This window comes from Leptonotus elevatus, chromosome 19 (assembly GCF_054856555.1).
Source record: "Leptonotus elevatus isolate MCC_2025b chromosome 19, RoL_Lele_1.0, whole genome shotgun sequence".
NCBI classification, from domain to species: Eukaryota; Metazoa; Chordata; class Actinopteri; order Syngnathiformes; family Syngnathidae; genus Leptonotus; species Leptonotus elevatus.
The window spans coordinates 2,233,100-2,254,727 of record NC_141257.1 but is presented as its reverse complement, the minus strand read 5'-3'; the positions used below and the strand labels follow the sequence as shown (position 1 = coordinate 2,254,727).

At 42.6% G+C, this 21,628-nt stretch overlaps 3 protein-coding genes across 15 annotated transcripts in view; 1 reads left to right on the top strand and 2 right to left on the bottom strand.

Annotated features, from left to right (window-relative positions):
- Window positions 1–8,116, bottom strand: part of pkhd1l1.1 (PKHD1 like 1, tandem duplicate 1) — a 34,747-nt gene extending 26,631 nt beyond the window's left edge. For 2 of the 4 annotated variants that reach the window (XM_086062607.1, XM_086062608.1), the window contains exons 1-22: window positions 8,045–8,116; window positions 7,891–7,948; window positions 7,205–7,282; window positions 6,959–7,103; window positions 6,403–6,511; window positions 6,264–6,321; window positions 6,089–6,182; window positions 5,597–5,650; window positions 5,414–5,487; window positions 5,184–5,226; window positions 4,842–4,912; window positions 4,646–4,756; window positions 4,028–4,132; window positions 3,020–3,285; window positions 2,855–2,946; window positions 1,384–1,543; window positions 1,174–1,309; window positions 904–1,047; window positions 651–805; window positions 463–573; window positions 234–377; window positions 32–156 (exon numbers count right to left, since the gene is read on the bottom strand). In XM_086062607.1, the coding sequence (XP_085918733.1) occupies window positions 32–156; window positions 234–377; window positions 463–573; window positions 651–805; window positions 904–1,047; window positions 1,174–1,309; window positions 1,384–1,543; window positions 2,855–2,946; window positions 3,020–3,285; window positions 4,028–4,132; window positions 4,646–4,756; window positions 4,842–4,912; window positions 5,184–5,226; window positions 5,414–5,487; window positions 5,597–5,650; window positions 6,089–6,182; window positions 6,264–6,321; window positions 6,403–6,511; window positions 6,959–7,103; window positions 7,205–7,282; window positions 7,891–7,939 (2,324 nt within the window). In that variant the 5' untranslated portion in view covers window positions 7,940–7,948; window positions 8,045–8,116. Of the gene's footprint in view, window positions 1–31; window positions 157–233; window positions 378–462; window positions 574–650; window positions 806–903; window positions 1,048–1,173; window positions 1,310–1,383; window positions 1,544–2,854; window positions 2,947–3,019; window positions 3,286–4,027; window positions 4,133–4,645; window positions 4,757–4,841; window positions 4,913–5,183; window positions 5,227–5,413; window positions 5,488–5,596; window positions 5,651–6,088; window positions 6,183–6,263; window positions 6,322–6,402; window positions 6,512–6,958; window positions 7,104–7,204; window positions 7,283–7,884; window positions 7,949–8,044 lie in introns of all 4 variants that reach the window. The other 2 variants (XM_086062605.1, XM_086062606.1) reach the window with 1 other exon arrangement.
- Window positions 1–21,628, top strand: part of nudcd1 (NudC domain containing 1) — a 47,428-nt gene that overhangs the window by 22,909 nt on the left and 2,891 nt on the right. For 8 of the 9 annotated variants that reach the window (XM_086062618.1, XM_086062616.1, XM_086062617.1 and 5 more), the window contains 8 exons: window positions 12,585–12,739; window positions 14,053–14,238; window positions 14,388–14,571; window positions 14,869–15,063; window positions 17,580–17,787; window positions 17,863–18,007; window positions 18,535–18,660; window positions 21,337–21,496. In XM_086062618.1, coding sequence (XP_085918744.1) covers window positions 12,585–12,739; window positions 14,053–14,238; window positions 14,388–14,571; window positions 14,869–15,063; window positions 17,580–17,787; window positions 17,863–18,007; window positions 18,535–18,660; window positions 21,337–21,496 — 1,359 coding nt within the window. Of the gene's footprint in view, window positions 1–11,318; window positions 11,548–12,584; window positions 12,740–14,052; window positions 14,239–14,387; window positions 14,572–14,868; window positions 15,064–17,579; window positions 17,788–17,862; window positions 18,008–18,534; window positions 18,661–21,336; window positions 21,497–21,628 lie in introns of those variants that run through there. The other variant, XM_086062611.1, reaches the window with a different exon arrangement.
- On the bottom strand, window positions 9,083–11,248 carry eny2 (ENY2 transcription and export complex 2 subunit). Of its 2 annotated transcripts, XM_086062621.1 has the most exons (5): window positions 11,069–11,248; window positions 10,909–10,979; window positions 10,527–10,597; window positions 10,367–10,441; window positions 9,083–9,384 (listed from the first exon to the last, which is right to left on the bottom strand). In XM_086062621.1, exons 2-5 carry the CDS (start codon window positions 10,974–10,976, stop codon window positions 9,308–9,310), a joined length of 291 nt encoding a protein of 96 aa, XP_085918747.1. In that variant the 5' UTR covers window positions 10,977–10,979; window positions 11,069–11,248; the 3' UTR covers window positions 9,083–9,307. The 2 variants fall into 2 exon arrangements, with proteins under 2 accessions (XP_085918747.1, XP_085918748.1); XM_086062622.1 differs by lacking the exon at window positions 11,069–11,248 and having other exon boundaries at window positions 10,909–11,062.

The window sequence follows — 21,628 nt, the reverse complement described above, 5'->3', positions numbered from 1 at the left end:
TATAGATTTACTGGATGTTCTCTTTACTGACATGTGGCCTTTGGTAAAGGATACGTTGATATTTGCAGTTTGTGTCACAGTTCTGCCTACAGTGTCCTTATACGTGAACTTGACCCTAATTTGATCTTTTAGCATTCCCTTATGTGCAAAGCAGAGCTGGAAGGAAAGGGAACAGTGTTGTTTTAATCCAAATAATCATCTAATCTGTGCAGAAACAAATAAAGCAGATTTACCATTGGATACTGGTTCAGGGAAATTTCCCCATAGATGGCGCCGGAATCTTTGGTGTAACTTCTCTTGAAAAGAACCTTTGCGTTTTCCAGCGACCACAAGCCACAGAAACCATTTCTCACGGGGTTCCCTCTGTCGTTGCCAAACTGCTCAACGCAAGAATCAGTCTAGGTTGTTGGAAAATCTAAATCTGACTACATGATTATTCCACCATCTCGTCACTTCACTAACCATGGAGTTGTCATCTTCATAATCCTTGAAGAAAATCACATCTCTTCCTTCCTCGGCGAGAATCTCAACGGGACACTCGGCCTTCATCAGATCCTCCAAAGCTGACTGAACCTGGCCATAGTCCCACAAAATTCCCGTTAGGTTTGCTCTGAGCATGAACACAGTTTGGAAATAATCCCGGAACTGACCTCTAAACCACTAGCGTTGTATGGAATGGGTTTTGAAGCAATGCCTCCCCAGAGCAAGGTAAACGTTGCCATATTGCTCCTGCCTTTGGTCACCTCGTAAATTGTAATGTTGGTGGACTGGTCATGAATCTCAAAGTAGAAAGGTTTGAAGTCGCCTGTGAATCAAAAACAGGATGAGGTTCATGCTGAAGTTGTGTTGACATAAGTCCAGTGCAACTCTTAGAAAAAGACGATTAGATCGCCATCTTTTCACCTCTGTCGGAATTGAAGGTGATGGTGAAATGAACTCCATCAGCGTCCTCGGTCCTGACGACTTGGACTGAGTCGGGTTTGATCGACCACAGGCTGTTCAAGGCTCTCTCCACCACAGCTGCAGTGGCGCTCACAGCGATCTGATCTAAAGGGATTTAGGTTCATTCATTCAATGTGTATCATTGGGATTTTTTAATTAAAAATGAAAACGAATGAAGATTCTCCACAATGAGTGTGTGCCTGGTAGGATCTGACAGTGCATCTAAGTTACCAGTGATTGCTCCTTCGTACTGCAGGCGGAAGTAGATGCTTCCACACTGAAGGCCGATGCAGCTGCTATTGATGCTCACTTTCTGAACTTCTTTGACACCATTAGCACTGCTGGGCCATGACTCCAAGGTAAGCATCTAGAAGATGCCATCAACAGGTGTTGTACTCACAGGGGCCCACTTTTTAAGAAATGAGAGTAATCTCCACCTACCTGCTCCTCATCAAACATCTCGGACTCCACCAAAATATGTTGGACCTCATTGACAGCGTCGTTCGTCTGGGCTTCTGTAAACGGACTCTCCGGTCGGAACATGGCTAAATTGATATCGGCTCTTCCACCATATTCTTGATGCAGAATTTCAATGTAGTAGCTGCAGGAGTAATTGAATGAAACGGAAATTTTGCAGGTCTTATGAACATAGAGACAGTACTGTATTGCTGTATTCAGTGGCGGACCATGCATTTAGTACCAGGGCCTACTGTAGGGATTTACCCAATAGAGATCCGGACATCACGTGACTATTTCTCTGAACATGCCCCCCTGCGGCAGGAAAGTAGCAACGCAGCGTTAATGGACTAGAACGGCGAGGAGGGCTAAAGCTAGCGTCTATCCGTCAACTTTCCGCCCAAGGGCATTGACAGTCACTTTGATGAAAAGGACACGATATACATGCGCAAGGTGGACATGTTAAATTGCTGCTGAAGTGTCGGGAGGGCTTTTTTCTTTTTTCAAACTCTGTGACGCTGCTACGTGGAATTACCTCCTCTCTTGCTGGTGCGTGCTTTCAAATCAGATCATACAAAGGCTTTACAAGTTTATACAATCCGGATTTATTTTCTCTTTACGTGTGGTCAAAATGCCATCGAAGTTAGAAGTTTCATGCACGTCTTGGCAGTGTTTTTTAGGTACGTTAGCAACTTAACAGCTGCTAATTCGGTCGCGGCCGCCGTAAAAAGTATTGTTTATGGGGTTGGTCAGTTATTAAATTAAACTAATATCTATTCAACCGTAGCAACACAAATGAACCAAACAGATTATTTCCCCCACATTTTGTGTGCGGTAACAGTTAGGCATCTGCCGAGTCAGCCACCATGTACAAAGTGCAATATTGGCTACGTATTGGTTCCTCTTGGTAGCCTGGAGCATGCTCGATCCTTTTTTTTGCCTCTTCTCGTTGTGGCAGTTGGTCAACAACAGCTGTCAATAATTGTTAAAGTGTGGTGTTTGCCGTTTACGCAAAGTGGCAGAGGTGTTTTCTATGATGCCAAAATGGCTTCGCTAGCGCCCATTTTGGGACGTGTGACGTCAACGTCCGGCTCTCCACCCAAAAAGGTTTGCTCTGACCAACCAATGATCAGAGACAAATTTTTAAATGTGATTGATTGATTAGAGAAGTCCCTTTGCGAATATAGTTTGTTTTATCAGCCAACCCTCTTGATACTAAAGGCCTTGTGCAGATTAGATTGGCATGGCAGCACATACGAGGCAGAAATCTGACTATGCAAAACATCCGTGTACACATACTGGAAGCAGTGCAGCCGAGAGAAACGCTATATGAAGAAAATAGATTGCTGGGAATAAATGAATAAAATGTATTGGAGCAGATATTAGAATTTAGGTTGTAATTGTTGGTCAGTGATTGTGATGGCCCCCCACTGTTAGAACGAGTCTTTGCACTTACGCATTTCCTTTCTCTAGCATCATGACTTCCGACTTTTGCGATGCGAGCTTTGTGTAGTCTGACACGTAGCTTGGCTGATAGGCCACTTTCACCTAAAGGAGTGTTTGTGAAACAATCGTTTTAAGGAGGAAACATGATTTTTGATTGTGCTGTACATTGTCATGCCTTGTCCTCTGGGCGGCTGGAATTGCTGAAGTACAAGTCGCAGCGATCGTCGCAGTTGAGGTAGATGGTGTAGTTGCCGCTGGCCGGTGCCACAAAGAAGCCTGTGGTTCTCGTACTGAAGTGGTCCAGTTCCAGCGCAAAGCTGTGGGGCATGGAGTCGATCCACTGTTCCCAGTAGCCTTCTTTGCTCTCGTTGTAGCCCCGTATGTCGGACAGTTGTGAGGGTCGTGTGTTATTCCACACCTGCATCTTTAAGCCTCGGCCACCTGGGTTGAATGCCGTAAGGAAGTGGATGTTATTTACTGTATCTAGCACTTTTGACAGGGAGGACTCACAAAGTTCATGATATAGTTATTAAAATACAGTGATACAAAATATACAACACATTGGCTTGCCATTGTTTGTATTTCTGTTTCTACTGTCTCTGTCCTCCAAGTACAGGGTCTCGAGATTCACAATACACTTCTTTTCTTCATTTAAGGCTCGCGAGTTGACATTGGCCCAGCGGTGCAAAATCAATGTTTTTCCAGTCCCGACTGCCATTCAGCTCCAGTTTGAACTTAATGGCCGTCACACTGCTCTAAGGCGCAGTGCGGTTTTCGCTCTCCATGGCAAGTTTCTCAAAACTGAATTTTCTCTTTTATGCAGCGGAAGGCCTCTGTTGTAAACATCAAACTCCTATAACAGACATTCGTGCAAAGCTGTGGAAAGTCAACCTGAGGTAAAACTTTATCACTATCTGAATCATCTGCTCAGTCGAGCTTTTGTCACTACTGAAGTCCAGTGCAGCCCTCTGAATAGACAGCCTGCTTTGCGCGTAGGCCTGCTCTGGGAGTTAGGTGTTTTCCATTGCCTGGGTTGTCAGGAACAGATCTTGTTTGGGTTTGTTCACCTTCAAAGTCATTTATCACCTTATCTCACACAAAGGATCGAAATGTTGACAAGTGAGGGTGAGACACAAAGACGTGTCGCAAGTTTTCTGCATGTTTTAAAGTCTGCGCGTTTTACCTGGGTAGACTGTCATGTTGTTGGCGTGGCTGTCATCCACATGCTGACCCTGAGTAATGCATGTGATCTTGTCTTTGATAAGACTCTTGATTTCACATGGAAACCCTGTGGAAATGTTGAAGAGTGGGTACGGGACCAAAGAAGAAAACTATGTAAAATTTCGGTGCAGATGGTGCAAATCCAGGATTTGAGCTTTTTCAAAAACATTGGTATTTTTTAAATTGATTTGGTACCAGTTAGTTAAAAATGATTTGGGCAATCATGCTATTTGGCTAACAATGTACCTTTTTGCCATGAGTTTTGTTTTTTATGATTTTTTAACTGTACAATATGTGCCTTGGCAAAGGTAATTTACAGATAAGTGGCTATGAAATGGTCTCACTAATCTGCCAGAAGAATCTGTGCAATTACTTAACACATTTCCATTGTTCCATTGTCAGTACAGTATGTGCAATTGTGCACATGTTGCTTTGAAGACGATTACCACTGTTGCGTGTCAGCCCACAGACATGGTTGTCTCTTTTGTTGTCTTATGATTGACACACAATGTCTGCTGTGACATCGTCACGGAAACAAGGGTGGGGACGGGGAGGAGGGGAGCGTATGTTTTGTGATTACCTCCCACAAGAACACGTGCCGGAAAGTCTGTCTCGTCGAAGAAGTGCCCGTGGATGGTCAGGAGGGTGCCACCCATGACGCTGCCGTTTGAAGGCGTAATGCCCGTAACCTCTAAAATGCAAAAAAAGCAGAGCATGGTTTAGTCGGATTCTGATAACTTCAGACTAAATTGTTAATAATTTTAAGTTTTACCTACCTGCAAATGTCTGAAACATGAAGATCGAGCTCAGAGACGAGACCCTCATGAGATGCTTATCGGGTAAACTTCTGCATTTAAACATAGCCGTGTGATTACTTTTTTACTTTTTCAAAAATACAATGGTCGCTTCCTAACATTAGTACCCTGGCAATAATTTCAGAAACTGGCCAAACTGTAGTTAAAATGTATTCATTTATCATGTAATTTGGATTCTAGTATGTATGTGACATGGTCATACAATACATACATACTTTATTGAGTTCCCAAGTAATGGCAGTTAAATTAAACTATTATTAAAAGGTTGTCTGAGATGAAAAAATAAAAACGATTCCTCCTTACCTGCCATAATCCGAATCCAGAATGTAGCTCATGTTGTGATGTCCTGTGGGAGGCAGTTTGGGAGAAATGGTTAAAATTTACAAAGTAAAAACGGCACTCCTAATTTAAATAAATGAATCCCCCTCTACGTAACCTCATTTAACAAATTGTAGTTCTCTCTCAAACCTTAATTAAATTCCGATGGGTGTATATATATTGTTTTTCAATTGTAGTCAGCTACTGTAGCTTACCGACATAAGTCCCCGTAGTTTTGCAGCTCATATATCCCCAGACAGAGGACTCCGAATCCAGTCTCAGATTATACCTTCAAAGACACATAACATAATTGAAATACTTGTGGAAATATAAATACATTACAGCATCTGTAGCGACCGGAATACATTTAATCCATTTCTTTTGTGTGTGATACTTACAGTTCATCAGAATCTGGTTTGATCAGCTCGCAAGGCATCCCCTTCATGTAGGCCCTGTGTGAAGGAACGTTTGTATTCTTTAACTAATTTTACAAGGCAGTCCTATTAGCAGACATAGCAAACGGAGACACGCTTTAGAAGTATCGATACAACAGCTACAGATAATACGGAAAAAAACAACAACAAAATCAAGTCACTTTGCATGTTGTTGTTTAAGAACTAGTGAGCCGTAGCTGAACTTTTACACTGTAAAAATAAAAAAGATGTTCCCTCAGCTTTGCAAATGTTATGAACTAACAAAAAATGCTAAGTTAGATAATGATAAGAACTAAAAATGTTAACCTTGGGCTACTTGAATATGTTTTATGAGATTAAAACAGAGAACTTTTGAATGCCAGATACTGTTAGTCTTGCGCAACAAAGTATTTGTCTTTAGTCTTTTCCGACCACTGCTTACTAATCACCCACTTTGGATCATGTGACTGGTCATACCTGAGAAATCTGGCGTTCCTTCCATTGGAGCTCAGCGCGGTGTTGCTGCCATAGACGTCTGTGAAGATCATTCCTCGCACTGTCACCAAGGTCCCTTTAGGAGATGATTTTCAGTTTTTAGGTATTCACAGAGTGTATTTAAAAAAAAAAATAAAAATCTGAGTAGAGATGTCACCTGGTAGACCGCTAATGGGACTGAGAGACCGGATGGTTGGTGTGCGGTACCATCTTGTCTGGAGGGAAAAGTGCGATGTTACAAAATGGCCATTAAAAAAGAAGACAAATTGATTCATTTTGACTTTAAGGACTCTTACATAGAAGCTGCAGTGGTACGAATTGACATGACCTCTGCATTTGTCTCCATTAGGAATGGGAAGACCATTGATGCTGACATGGACCGTGTACCGGTCACTCGGCATGCGTCTGCCAAGAAAATGACGTACTTGATGAAGTGATACGACTACAGTCTGGCTACAAGGCAAATCTATGGTGAATTATTTCAATTGGTATCCACAAATTCTGGAATTCATTCACTGTCAAGCTCAGCACGGTGAACTTGCATGTCTGCCTAACAGTTAGGTTTGACTCTTGACTTCGGTATCGTAGGGTACACCTTGGACTGGTCACCAATTCATTCCGGACTCACATTCTACAGACAATTTAGAGTCTTCAATGAATCTACTAAAGCTTGTTTTTGGAGTGTGGGAGGTAGCCGGAAAAATCGGAGGGAAAAAAACAAAAAACACGAACATGTGAAGAACATCCAGAGAGATTCAAACCCCGAACTGCATGACTGAGGCAGATGCGCTAACCACTAGATCACTGTGCTGTCCCTATAGATTCCCTTGACTTTGTCGTCGTGATCTATACCTGGTGTAGCACATGATCTGGTTGCCATGAGTGGAGTCCCTCTCAACATCGCATGGGATGGACAAAGTGTCCGACACCAGGGTCACGCGGTTCCCAAATGAGTCATTTTGGGGATTGAGCTGGAACTGTCCTTCTTGAGCGAAACCTTATGGAAAAAGTAACAAAACAGAAGGCCAACTTGACGGTAAATGAAGCATTTGCAAGGTCATATTTTGAGGATCTCGGGGGAGGGGGGGGGGGGGTTACCTTCTCCCGTCAGGGTAAGACGCGTTGCTCCCTCTGTACTTCCTGTATGTGGTTGCACGTAATCCAGGCGCTGGGCATCTGAGTAAAACAGTTTAATTTACAGTAATCCAGTAGTTCTCAAATGTTAACACAATCCTATCTAAAAAAGACTCAACACTCCAAGTAATGCTTGGAATACTAACATTAAAATTATACGGAAGAGGATTAAGGCTAGTGAAGAGAGGGGGGAAAAGTCTGGCAGGATTCTCACTTTATTCTCAGAATTCTCACTTTAATCACAGAATTCTTAAAAGTCAGATGACAATTCTGACTATCAAGCGAGAATTCTGATTTTTTTTCTCCTCAGAATTCTCACTTTAAAGTCAGAATTCTGATAGTGAAAATTCTCAGAATTCTGAAAATAGTCAGACCAACTTCTTTTTTTTCTCTTCACTGGCCCTAATCCTCTTCCGTAAAATACAGTAGGATAGTGCTCCTAAAAAAGTATACTCTAATTAATATTGTGAACAACCGCGACATTGTGCGCATTGCAAACAATAATACTGCCCAGCAGCACCAAGTAGCCCCGCAGACCACAGGAGTAACCCACAGACCTGCTGTAAATATTTCCCACGACTCCACAAATGATTGCACATTGTTATTGTGAAGGGGATCAACTACTGTAGTGCAACTTAACTCACAGCAGCAGCAGCAGCAGCAAAGTGCGATGAGCAGAGACGCCGGTTGGACCCCCATCCTTTCCCGCTGCAACATCAGAACAAGAATCGGAAAGAAATTGAGGTCAAATGCAAAAAAACAAAACAAAAAAAAACCACTACGCACAGAAAGTCTTTGTCTCACCCGCACTCTGTCACAAAAATCTTTAATGTCTTGGGGTCTTCAAGGAAGGAAACAACACTTACTATGTTTTCCCTCTTTTTTTTTTGTGGTGTTCTGTGGCAAACAATGGCTCTTTATGAAGGTGGCCTCACGTGCAAAGTGGGCCGAGCTCCACGCCCAGATGCTCACGCACCACACCGACAGGGTACAAAGACAAAAGAGCTGTCAACTGGTGAAAGGGTGTCAGATGTCACACTTTCTCCAAAGCTATTAACTAGAATTGTTTTGAAATACATGTCAACAAATGTCAGAACATTCTTGGACTAAGGTTGGGCCAAGTATGTCCTTTTATGGAGGTTCACCTATAAATTATATTATGAAGAGTCCTGTTTTTGTTGCATTCATTTAACAGCGTGCGCTCCCTCCCTTTCAATCATTTATCTCACAAAATAATTGTTGAATTTAGTTGATATATGACAATAATTAGTAAAAAAATTCAGCCAATCTAAAACAATTTTACATATACACATTTATTTCATTAAATAGTTGGGATCAGTTTTAATTATATTACAAATAATGCAATTCAAAAAAGAAAAAATAATACTTTTTTTTTTAAGTATTTCATCAATTCACCAAAAATGTATGCAAAAATACTATACGAGTTTTGATAATGCTCAGTGGACCAGATTTGCCCACTCCAGGTTTATTATATTGTGGCTTAGTTATATTTTTATATATGATGCAATTATGTATGAATTTAGCGGGGGGAGCAGCAAATCTGTACATCACAAAGACAGGGGTGTGTAGGCTTTTTATACACAACATACTGGATTATCTTTTGTTATGTAACTTTAGAGGATGTTTCAGTGGAAATATAACTCATTACATAAGACCTCCAAGTCATTTAAGCCTCTGTGAAACAAAAGGCAGCAGCATTTTTGTCACGCTACCATCTTTGCTGTCAAAAAGAGACAGCAAATGTTTTGTGTCTGAGAATGTGTCACGTGTTTGTGTGCATTCAACGCTATATAATTAAGAGTCGTGTCAAAAGACAGAAAGCACTGATAACCAAAATAGGCATGACTTTATTTCTTTTCTCCCAAAACTGATTTCATAACTAAAAAATAATAATAAATCAATATGAAACGTGTTACAAAACATGATGAAAATGAACCTCAGTCTGGATTTTAACTATGGATCTACCAAGCTAGCTAAAGTGGATAAAATACAAATTCATTCATTCATTTTTCATTAAAAAAAAAAAAAAGTGGACAGCAGTGGTGTTCACAAGGCCGCGTGCTGAGCAAGAAACGCTCGGATTCTCTGCAGGAGCTCCTTTTTCACGCTGTCGGGAACCAGCGCTAAGGGGAAGGTCAGACAAAACAGCAAAATGGTTAGACTAACAGCGTAATTGCCTATGACATTTTAATCTTCCTGTCACAATACATATATATTTTTTAACACTTTATTTGTAATTTTCCATTATCATTTGCAACGATCTCAGATATATTACATATAAGATATATTTTTTAATTCTTTCTAAATTGTCAGTCATCCAGGTTATAGTAATCCGAAAAGGTTGAAACAAAGCAATTCTTGTCAAATGTATTTAGCTTTTTACAAATGTGAAAATGACTTGGATGATAGAATCTAAATTAAGTTACAATTAAAATTGTACTTATAGTTTCTCATTAATTTCCTCAAAGTAATTGTATTAGTAACTGGTAATGCCTTTAATGAATGTGATCATTTATGAGGGAAAGTAATTATTTTTGTATTTTTTTGAAAAACATTCAAATATATCAAAGAACTTTGATTTTTAAGTAGGTTTCCCAGGCCAGTTGCATAGAAGAGTGTAGACAGGTAATAGGCACTTTATTTTTTTTCAACCTTATTTTATCTTTTTCACTTTAAACCACAACTTATACTTGAAATATTACAACACTGACAGGTATATATTCTTTATCCTCTGCGAAAAACCCAGTTCAGTTGTGATTTTCTGTTTCATCAAACATGCAATACATAAAGTACTATGTATGTGGCCACTGTGTGCACACAACGGAACAGCATAATGCCCCATTAATTGACATTCTATTCAATTATATTACTTTTTATTTTTATTTAATTATTTTTACTTTATTACTATTTCATTTTTTAATTTGTGGCTTTTTTATAAGAGGCTGGCTGTAAAGGATTAATGGCATTTCCATTCATTTCATCACTAGGTAGTTGATTTGAGATAGGAATGTTTTAATATGTGCATGGTCACTTAGATTTTGATGCTCATGACCTGCGGTTCACTGTGCAATCAATGACAGTTTTAAGTAAGCGTGTTGGCATTACCTCTGCCTTTGGGTGTGATTTCGGTGACCAGGTCCTCCACCGTGACGTGGTCCAGGCCCTTTTCTCGGATCACGTCTGCACATACACACACGGCAGATGTAATTAACAATTCAAATGAAGCCGGTTTAACAAGAGTACACAAATGAGGCCCAACATGTACCTTTGCAGTGCGCCTTCAGCTGATCCTTCCAACCGCACTCCACCAGCTGTGCCCTGAGCAACTCTTTCAACCTGCAGCCAGAAATACTAAAAATGCATCAAATCTATATGACGCTTTCAGAAGTCCTCACAACCTGCACTGAAGTAGAAGAAGTACTGACACTTATGCAAATCAATCAATTTATTTAAGTACAAGTAAACAATGGTCATAAAATAGTCAAGCGTAGATACCTGAAAAATATACTCAAGTACAGTAACATAAAAAAAAACTAGGCCAGACACAACATCAGGCACAGCTGTACATTTGAATACTGCAGGTGTACCTATAAGTGAGTACAAAGTGTTTTTTTGTTGTTTTTTGTAAACGACTGCAGTTTGCTCACCGCTCCCTCTCGCCCATTTCAATCAGCTTCTGGTTAATGGCAGCCCTCATTTGGGAGTCCTTGCTCATGTTCTGACGAGGAATAAACGCAAATAAGCACGCACGTGCGTATTTTAGCGAGGTAAACGAGGTATTAATAGCGAAAAATTGCGTCGGATTACCTTTTTCGTGATATGATCGGCTAGGGAGCAAGTTGTCCCTTGTTAACAATGCACCGGCTACAACACGACCCGGACCTATTTAGTTCCGCTCTGCTGCTGTTCAACAACTTGCATATCGTATAACTTTGTATTGATTCAAATGTTTATTTTCCTTTCTAATATTTTATTATTCCAGCCGTGAGTCCGCGTTGAATGTTTTATTATTATTATTATTATTATACCGGCGTATCAACTTCCGCGTCCGTTCTCAAAATATCCCCGGCTGAAAACAAAAAACGACCGCGTCATAAGTACATACCATCTTTCCCTTTCCTTAAAAAAATACCCGTGAATCTTTTAAGAGTTTAAATATAAAATAAACGCCATGCCCACGTCGAATTATACCCTGAAGGTCAACAGAGAACTGTTGGACCCCAACTTTGAGAGTTACCGGCTTTCCCTGGACGTCATACCGACGTACAACGTTGAGCTGGACGCTGGTAAGATTGAAGTTAGCATGGAACCTCCACAAGGCACAATTTGCACAGAATTATCTCAATTGTATACACAATAAAAAGCCTCACAACTACTCGATACTCGTGGTTGTTTGAATTAATGACGAAGGCGTTGTTGCATAAGGAAGTTTATGCAACATTTTGTGGTGTGTAACTGCATGATAGTATCAATCTGATTCCATGCATTGTGGGAGAGCAGCATGGTGTAAAAGTGTTTGGCACGATGAAGTTCCAATCCAGGCGTGATGTTTGAATGTTCTCTTTGGGTATTCCGGCTTCCTCCAAATTCCAAGAACATGTTATCCTTAGGTGTAATCGGCCGTGTGTCTATATGTACTCCGTAATTAACGCCACACCCACTCCTTCTGTCATGCTTTTGTCTAATGTAGGTTGGTTGGCTTCAACGTCACACAGGTTTTCACCTAAAGGTGCTGTCATTCAAAGTATACTAGGATAGGCCCCAGTTCACCCGCGAGCCTAATGAGGTTGGATGGATATTTGTGGGACTCATAATGTGACGCCAAGCTAATTAGGTTGACCTAAACCCACCATTGAACCTCTAATCAGGCTTATTAGGTGACCGAAAAATGGCTCATCATGCAAATTGCACTATTTGTCCAGCTTGTGAAAGAGGCGCTCTTTGTGATGGGTCACATTATCCTTTTGTAGGGCTGGGTGATGTGGCCAGTTTTAAGTGTTTTTTCTCCCCCTTCGCTAATAGAAAAAGCAAATGACAATGACATCATCAAAAACAAGTTTTCATTTCAATTGTTGTTGGGGTTTTTTAGGGTGGAGCTGTATCTTTTTAAATCGGCAGATTTGTTTGTTGTTTTTTTGGCCAATTTTTGTCACATTTTTTTGGCCAAAAATATTGCTTAAGGAGTAGTAAATAAGGCATTAACAAGTCATTTTAAATAAATGATCGGCAGAGTTTTCATAAAAGTAAATTTTTTGTTGCCAAGTTGCCATGTCCCTTGCCTTTCTTTTCTCCTTGACCTTTCTGCTCTCTCGTTTGTATGCAGCCGTGGAGGAGGTGACATTGAAGGACTGCCAGTACACGCTGGAGCACATGCGTGCGTTTGGCATGTACAATTACCTCCACTTGGACCCCTGGTACCAAGACAGCGTGTTGTTTGTGGACTGCAAAGGACGAGTGCTCAGTCTCACCGTCACTCTGGTAGGCCTTGAATGATGTGTGTGTTTTGTGTGTGTTTTCTGGCCACAATCCAACACTCGTTCATTTTGAAATGAGGCTTCAATGTGTCTGACTCACCAGCAGGTGGTGACCAACAGCACCACATGGCTGGATGTGATTTGTAGTTTTCGTAGAAGGGGTGGGCAAACTTAAGTGCTCAAGTGCGACATTTGATATTCAAAATGGACAGATGGGCATTACAATTCATAGATGACGAAAAAACAAATAAAGAAAAATATCTTTTTTTTCTTTTTTTTACAAATTGATACTATTGCTCACGGGTCTGTTATTTTTTTTTAATTAACAAAGTGTTGAAAATAGAATGATAAGTGTAATGCTGCAATGTTTAATAACAAAAAATATCCAGTTTTAATTTCCTATAAAATACTTTTGGAGATTCAATAGTTCAGTATTTTTTACTGATGTGACATCAAACGTAAAAAAAAAAAAAAAAAAACTCAGATGAATAAGGAATTATAGACATGTGAAAACACATTTAATACCAATTTTAGGGAAAAATCATTCCTTTTTTTAGCTGATATAACAGTTTTATCCTTCGAGATGGAGCTCAGAGCAACACGGTGGTCTCGCGGTTGCCAAGTCCGCCTCACAGTTCACACAGTTGAATGATGTTCATCTGCTGTCTTGTCATGTTCCCAATCATCAATGTTGTGCGTGTTCGTGCGTGTGTGCCCATGCGTGTGTAGTCATGTTCGCGCAACAGATGTGAATGTGCAAGGCCAGTTAGCCGTGTAAAACTCCCTGGACCCGTCGCCACGGCAACGGGAAGGACATATCCATCTATCACTAACGAGTAATGTTGGGTGGGGCGGTATCGTTTTTTTGGGGGGGGTTTTAATACCAAAAGGGAAGAAAAAAACATTAAAAGCGAATATCAGTAAAAGGTACAAAATGGTGGGGACAAGCACAAACATTTTATCTGAAAAAAATACAAACTTGGGAGTGAAAATAGTACAAAAATAAGACGAAGGCTACTTGGCGGTGACAAAAATGACTTGGCTGTGACCAAGATGACTTGGCTGTGACGAAGACTTGACGTATGAACTTCCACACATAACATAGGCAATGCACCTACACCGACTGGACAAACAAGAAGGGAAGGGAAGACACACACACAGGTGGTCGTGGTTAGACATAACAAGACAAGGGAAGAAACAAGGAACACATGACAAAAAAAACACAAACCACAGACAAAAACAACAAGAACATCCATAACAAACAAAAACCCAACCCCCACAGAAACGAACCATGACACTCTTGTGTTCATCTTGCAGGACACAGTGCTGGGCAAACCAAGGGAGGTCTTCCGCCTAGCAACCGAATGGAACAAACGTGAAAACCGCGTGTGCCCCTCCCTCAGCCTCACGTCGGCCACATGGGCCGCCCTCTCCGACGGCGCCGGGCGCCTCTACCTCCTTCGGACCAGCAAGCGGGGAGAGAGTACCCACTTAAAGTGGGAGGTTCGTATACGGTACTTCCAGTAGATATAGCCACACACCTGGGATTTAAACAGGGGTGTGTACACTTTTTATATCCACTCTATATTATTACTAATTGTATGAATGATAGATGTAAATAAAGGTGTCATTTGGAGCGTTTGCGTCTGCAGCCGCTGTTCACAGAGGACCTGGGAGAGCCCTTCATTGTCCTCCACAGCGTGGCCCACGTCCGGGCGGGCGCCCACACGCTGGAGGTCCTGCTGCTTCGCATCGTCAAGGACCCTCAGGAAACGACGGGAAGTGGATACTCGGTGACACTCGAGTGGATCTCAGTCGCCAATGCAACGGGGCAAGGTGCGTGCAGGAAAATCTAGTCCATCTGGAGGCCATGTTCATCGCAAGTTGGCGGCCATTTTGAGGGCCAATGCCATGTCAGCCATTTTGATTCAAAGTGGCCATTATGGGTTCATCATTTTGGATATTTTCAAGTGTTTATGGATCCATTTTGGAACTCCACCTTGTTTTTTTACCAAGCTAATATTCTGCACCTACATGTATGTTGCCACTAAACACCTTTTTCAGCTCTATGTCACATTATTTTTTTTAACGTGGCCTGAGGGGACTCGTAATAACGGATTTCTTTTCTCACAGGCGTGGAGAAGAATTACGAAGTGAAGAAGAGGCGGCTCCTCCAAGGCAAGTCGGCGCCTCATTATGCCGCCGTGACACCGCAGGGAGAGGGCCTGATGGTGGCGTCAGAGAGGCCCTTTGCCTTCACGCACGTGGATGGCCAGTCCCTCCAGCAGCCAGCGTCGGATGAGCAAGCCATGGAGGTGGAGAAGGCAGGTGGGTAGAACACCGTTTTTTTTTGTTTTTTTTATCCCTGTTTAATTTGCTGTGATGAAGGCGTGCGCTTAGTCACAGCAAGCAATGTATCTGACATTTTCTTCTCTTTGTGATGGAATGAGTGTGTTGTTCATGCCTGGCAGTCTGTCGCTCATTACATTCGTTCAGACCCCCGGCTGTTTCTATTCATTTCCAGCTTTGGAAATACAGTAGACGTCCACCAAGTCACAAATCACCATGACAGTTTTTCTGTCCACTGAACACCCATTTATCACAGGAATTCCAGACCCACCAGCACTTGATACCAGGGGTGGGAATCTTTGACTGTCTCACGATTCAATTCTATTTCGATTTCTGTGTCTGCGATTCGATTCAAAACACCTTTAGACAGGCTAACAGACATGAGCATAGATTGTTTGGGGTATATTTGGACTTTAAACTCTTAATATAAGCAATTATAAACATCTTTTAGTTAAAAATTCCACATCTTTCTCTCTGAAACAAAGCATACCGTAAGGTATACCAGGTGGTTAAAAACAAAACAAAAAACAACTACTGCTGCATATGCTCCATGCTAAGCTAAACTAACATATATCAAAAAAGCTACAACTGCTAAGCTACTTAAGCTAGTCCAGTCATCCTCTACTTATCTTAAATTAAATAGCAAGGGTTTGTTTTTGTGATAAGATAAGCGACCTGTCTTTAATTAAGACAAAGTAATAAGCAATCCAGAGACCTAATTGTCTCTGTTAGGGACACGATTGCGAATCTAATAGCTCATTTAATGCAAAAGCAGACCAGCTGTCTTAAGTTGAGTACTTTTCCCAAGCTTCAGTGTGTCCTGTTTTAACTCCTCTCGTAAGAATCCAACTAGGATCAAAGAAATGACTTTTTGCCTGCCAAGTGTGTACTCGTGAACCAATAATCTCAACAAATGGCAAAATCTGAAAGCAGGCAATTTCACAGTCGTACTTGAGTCGGAGGCTGCCTCTTCCTCAAGATGATGATGATGATGATGATGATATCTTTCCGAGACGGGAAACAACAATCTGAGAAAGCAATGCCCTGCGCCCCATTGCCTTTCAAGGCAACCTTTTCTTTGCATTCTGGCCTCAGGTTAAAAGCTTTCCTCCCTGATGTCACTCAGATGCCAAGAATCGAAGAAAGCAAATAAAGAGCTTTGCTATCTATCGCCTGCAGGGAAAGCTCGACGACATGCAAACTTAAGCAAACATTCCCGAAAAAGGCAATTATGTGACAACGCATTGGGCTTGATGTCTGACTAATGAGATAATTAGCCTGAGCCCATTCTGACTCATTAAAACGGAGCAAAAGTACCAGAATGGCCACATAATGTGTCAAGCATTGATTACTGCCAAGATCATTAGGCAAATGGCAATGTTTCATACAAGAGTGCCAATCTCCGACATTAGCTGAATTTTTAGGCTAGTACATAACCCTAAAATCCAAATCCGATCCACCGTGTTCTTTCTGGTTCAGTAACACAATAATGGACGGCGCATCAAAGCTGTCATGATGGAACGTGAGTGGATGAGGGATGGTGGACCCAAATGCAGGGAAACAGGAATCAAGTGCAATGCATGGTACTTTTATTAACCATAGGGAGAAAGGTGAGCAGACAACCATGACTGGATGGGACGGGACTGGACTGGTCGCCATGACTGGATGGGATTTGAGTGGACTGGTCGCCAGGACTGGACGGCACATGGCTGGACTGGTCGCTATGTTTGGACGGGGCACGGCTGGACTGGTCGCCATGACTGGACAGGTTGCCATGAATGGACTGGTCGCCGTGATTGGGTGGGGTGTGAGCAGACTGGTCACCGTGACTGGACGGGCCGTGAGTAGACTGGTCGCCATGACTGGACGGCACATGGCTGGACTGGTCGTCGTAACTGGACAGGGCGTGAGTAGACTGGTCGCCATGACTGGAACGAGCGTGACGTGACAGGACCTGATTTGCCTTGACTTGCTGTGGACGAGGACAGCTTGGCTGTGACGAGGACAGCTTGGCTGTGACGAGGACAGCTTGGCTGTGACGAGGACGGCTTGGCTGTGACGAGAATGACTTGGCTGTGACAATGGCTACCTGGCTGTGACGAAGACTTGACACACACATAACTTCCACACATAACATAGACAATGCACCCACACCGACTGGACAAACACAACATACTAAATACACTAATGAGACACACCTGGGGAAGGGAAGACACACACAGCTTGTGGTTGGATGTAACGATATAAGGGAAGAAACCAGGAACACAAGACCAAAAAAAACAACCACAGACAAAAACCCAACCCCCACAGAACCGAAACATGACAAAAGCATTTCCTGAAAAGAACACCAGGGGTCACATCTTTTTTTGAGGGTCACTCACTGACGAAATTACAGTAGTTGTTATTCAAGCTCTGTCTAGGTTAGCCGTAGCTTTGACGTGAAGCTGACTTTACATGCTATTAATGATAAGCCCTCTTTCCCGCTTGCAATTCAGATCCCGTCTACTTCTGGCAGCAGACGCCGAACGACATCACGGCCAGCGTGCGTTTGCCAGAGGGCGTGACCAAGGACGCGGTCCAGTTCCGGCTGACGGCGGACACCATCAGCCTCAGCGTGCAGGGATTCGCGCCCCTGCTGGAGGGCCAGCTGTACGCCTCCGTAGACCCCGAGGCCAGCGCCTGGATCCTCAGGGATGACAAGAGGTGTGCCGTCTTAACACGCAATGCTTTAAAAAGTTACTTTTTGTTTGACGGTTGTTGTTATTTTGGTCTCGCCAGCCTGGAAGTGACCCTGCAGAAGCGCACCGAAGGTCCCACGTGGCCCGAGCTGGTGATGGGTGACCGTCGAGGGGAGCACGTGATGAGCGACGAGCAGGCCGCCCTCATCCACGAAAGGCTCACCCACCTGACCACCGAAGACCTGGTGAGGCCCCGCCTCGTGCTACCCGGTTGACTATCTATCTTCTGTACACCTATGCAAGCTGACTTTGAGCCACAGGCAGGGGTGCTCCCTGGACTGGTCGCCAGCCAATCGCAGACCTTCCATTCATTCCTTTTCTTGATTAGTCTCCCAGCACAAACAGTTTTGCTTGGTGAGGCTTATCAATGTCCTCATCAACCACTTGTATTGTAATAACCTCTTTCTTGTCTCTTGTCAGTTTTTTGTGGTCTTTCAGGCATGCTCTGTTCCACTTTCATTCCAGATGCAATTGATCCCTCCAACTTTTAAATTAGCTTTCATTTGCACGCTGTACTGATTGATGATCACCCCCTTCAGTTGCTCAGAGCCCCGCTTCCCTCGCCCATCATCTGACGTTTGGGGCCCCACTTCCTTTCAGCCCTTGTGAGCGTCCTCTATTCCCACTCCAGCTTCTCCAAGCTAATCAAGGCCCGCCTCAATGCTAATGCATGCAGAACGGAAATAACCAGCCGCCTCTGCGCTTTCCCCAGAACACTAATCCTGACCTGGACAAGCCGGCCTGCAACTCCCAGGAACTGGAGGACTGCGACGGCTACCCCGAGGACACCTCCAGCCTCATGCACTTCGACGGCGAGTCGCTCAAGGCCACTCAGGTGGTGAGTACTTGCGGCGGTAAACACTTCAACATGACAACCTTTGCCGTCTTGGAAGCCCCCCTTGGGTGCACTGTTGGTATTCATGAGAGCACAGCTACGACTCAAATGTAACTAGGACTGATATCTGGCTGATATGGATTTTTGAGTAAAATTCTGCTAACCGAGTAATCGGCCTATTTGTTTAAAAAAAAATGCAATCTGTCTAGAAGTTAATGGTCACAGATCTGTTCACTGTGTGCTCCGGTTGCATTTCTAAATAGCGTTTTGAAAATGGATTCCACATTGCTGACTATTGCAACACTGTAGAGGCAGCCCAGCAATGAAGACAAAAAAGGGTATTTGAATAAAATAGAAAGCTGTTCAGATCAATATATTACTCTATTAAAATTGAAAGGATTAGATTTTTTGCAACACTGTATAATTATAATAATAAACCACGTAAAGCAGCAACTGGAGGGAAGTCGAACGTAGGTATGAAATATGAATGCTTACTTTCCAATCGAGCCGAGTGCTGTAGTTCAATTTAATGTATGGGCTTGTTGCAAATCAGCCCTGCAAATGAAAAGCCTTGGTTTTCAATCTCCACAAGCATCCGGCAACCATTTGCTGATGTAGATTTACTTTTTCTTTTTTGCATCAGTGCACACTTCCTATTTTGCGGAACATCACTTCACGGTGTGCTTCCAAGGAGATGTGTATCCTTTTAATGATGGATTTCCTGCCGTTGTCCATGACTGGGACTTAAGTATCGTAGTACACTAAAAGCACTTGAGGATGGCGCTTTTTATGATTTATGATGACATTAATGTTGCGCCGAGGTATATACCTTGTCATTTACAGCCTCCTCCGTACATGTTTTATTGCTTTTAGCTTGAAATGGACTTGTTGTTAGAAGGCCTTCCATATATGGAGGGTAGGAAAAGGCTGCCAGTGACCTTCTTGCCACTTTTGTTTTCCCCAAGGTGACATGTATGCTATTTTTTTAGCACCAGCTCAGCATTCGTTGAAAACATGTGACACACAAGTGATGTACTTTCTTTTTAATATATTTATATATTTTTTAAGAATGGTTTAAAAAAAAAAAAAAAAAAAAAAGGTCTGAATGAAGTGTGTTCCAGGAGGCTAATGGCCCTGTCTCTCTGTTTGGTTCTCTGTCCATTACAAAGCTCCCACGGGAGTCCACTTCACGGCCTAATGAATGAGAGGGCTCATCATTAGCTTGAATGTAAGCGATGCTGTGTGTTTCCGGAAAATGAAAAGCCTTTGAATGTTTCCCCGCTGCTCACAAATAACCATCCGCCTTTTTTTTAAAGGCTACCACTGTCTGTGCGAGCATGTGACTGAGTGCATGCGTGCGTTTATTACAACGTCATTTCGGAAGGCTTGTCTTCCCATTTTTTTCTTCCAGCCCTCTTTGTGTCAAGTTGAATATTTATTTTTGTTGTGTAAAATAACCTTTCATCTTTTTTCAATTGTAGCGTATCCTATTCATTTAGAGACTTTAGTTCATGAGGAACTTCCCGGCCAAACTTGTTACCAACAAACAAATAAAGGCCAAGGATAAGCATCATGACAACAAGGACTTTTTAGATGCTCGCCAGCCTCGAATCATTTCTTTCTCAGCCCGTTCCTCGTCCTTGCCGCACATTTCATTTATTGAAGTGTTTTCTTTGCGTAATCGCCACAAAGGTGGCTTTTTTCCCCCCTGAAATGCCAGGGCGGGCGGGAGAGAAAGTGGTGAAGATTGTTGAGCTATGAGGACAAACTGACGAGGGTTTTGCTTGTGTCTTTTTTAAAAATGTTCTTATAGAAATGCTTCTGTAATGTCGGCCCTTGTAAGCTTTTGTATCTGGAAAACAAGTTCTTGCATTAGCGCAGCAAAATGCACGATGACTCATTGTTGACAACGTCATGCATAATAAAATGGTTGTATAACTTGAGCTTTTATCGCAAAGATGTATGTGCTGGTTTTCAATGGCATCAGCTTCCATAAGGATTGAAAAGTTTAAACCCAAAAGGTTGAGGATGAACAAAAATATCATTGAAGCCATTGCTATGCTTATCATATTTTTCAGATATAACAAAAATGGGTTTTAAATGTACATAATAGCCTTAGAATTCACACAAAGAACTACCACTTGTGAACCTTGTAGTTTTGCAGATCTTCTAGAGTCTATACAGACTAATTGGCCTGGTCTGTTCATAACAATTGATGATAATTACCACTAATGGGTGCTGAATTAAAATGTAACATTTTATGTCAAGCTAGGTTTCTCCGTGCATGTGTTCACTTTATTTCTCGTCTTGGCTTCAGTTATTCGGGTGCATGGTGGGTCATGGTCCCTCGCAACCTGCTTCCTCACCACTTAAACTGCGCCGGCCTGGAAAGTGGCGTGAAAATGAGATTTGGAGTGGAGGTGTGATAGCTCGCTGGAATGCCGGTCGGCTTACACCGGTTTAATTCGCAAGGCGCTAGAGATGTTCGATGCTAGTTTTAAAATAAATTGTCCTGCTTAGGATTTTCACTAAAGTCCGATTTTCAAAGTCAAACCCCTTTTCGCTTGTAGAAAAGCAAATGTTATTCAAGCCAGGGTTCATTTGCATCAAAGCAAATCAGTACACCAGACATAAGAAGTCAATAACCAATTTAGTGGATGCATTTTGTCCTCCTTGCAGGTGAACCTGGGCAGCCATCAGTACCTCTTCACCGTGACCGTGGATCCGGCCCAGATGCCGTGCCTGTGCCTGCGCCACGACGTGGACGCCCTGCTGTGGCAGCCGCGGCCCGACCGGCCCGCCGACATGTGGGAGCACGTCGCGACCTTCAACGCTCTGGGTAGGAAAGAACAACTCCATTAGAAATGATATAATTATTATGTGACTGGACTGGTTGCCATGACTGGACTGGAAATGACTGAACAGGACTCCATGTCTGGACAGGATGTGACTAGACTGGTCGCCATGACTG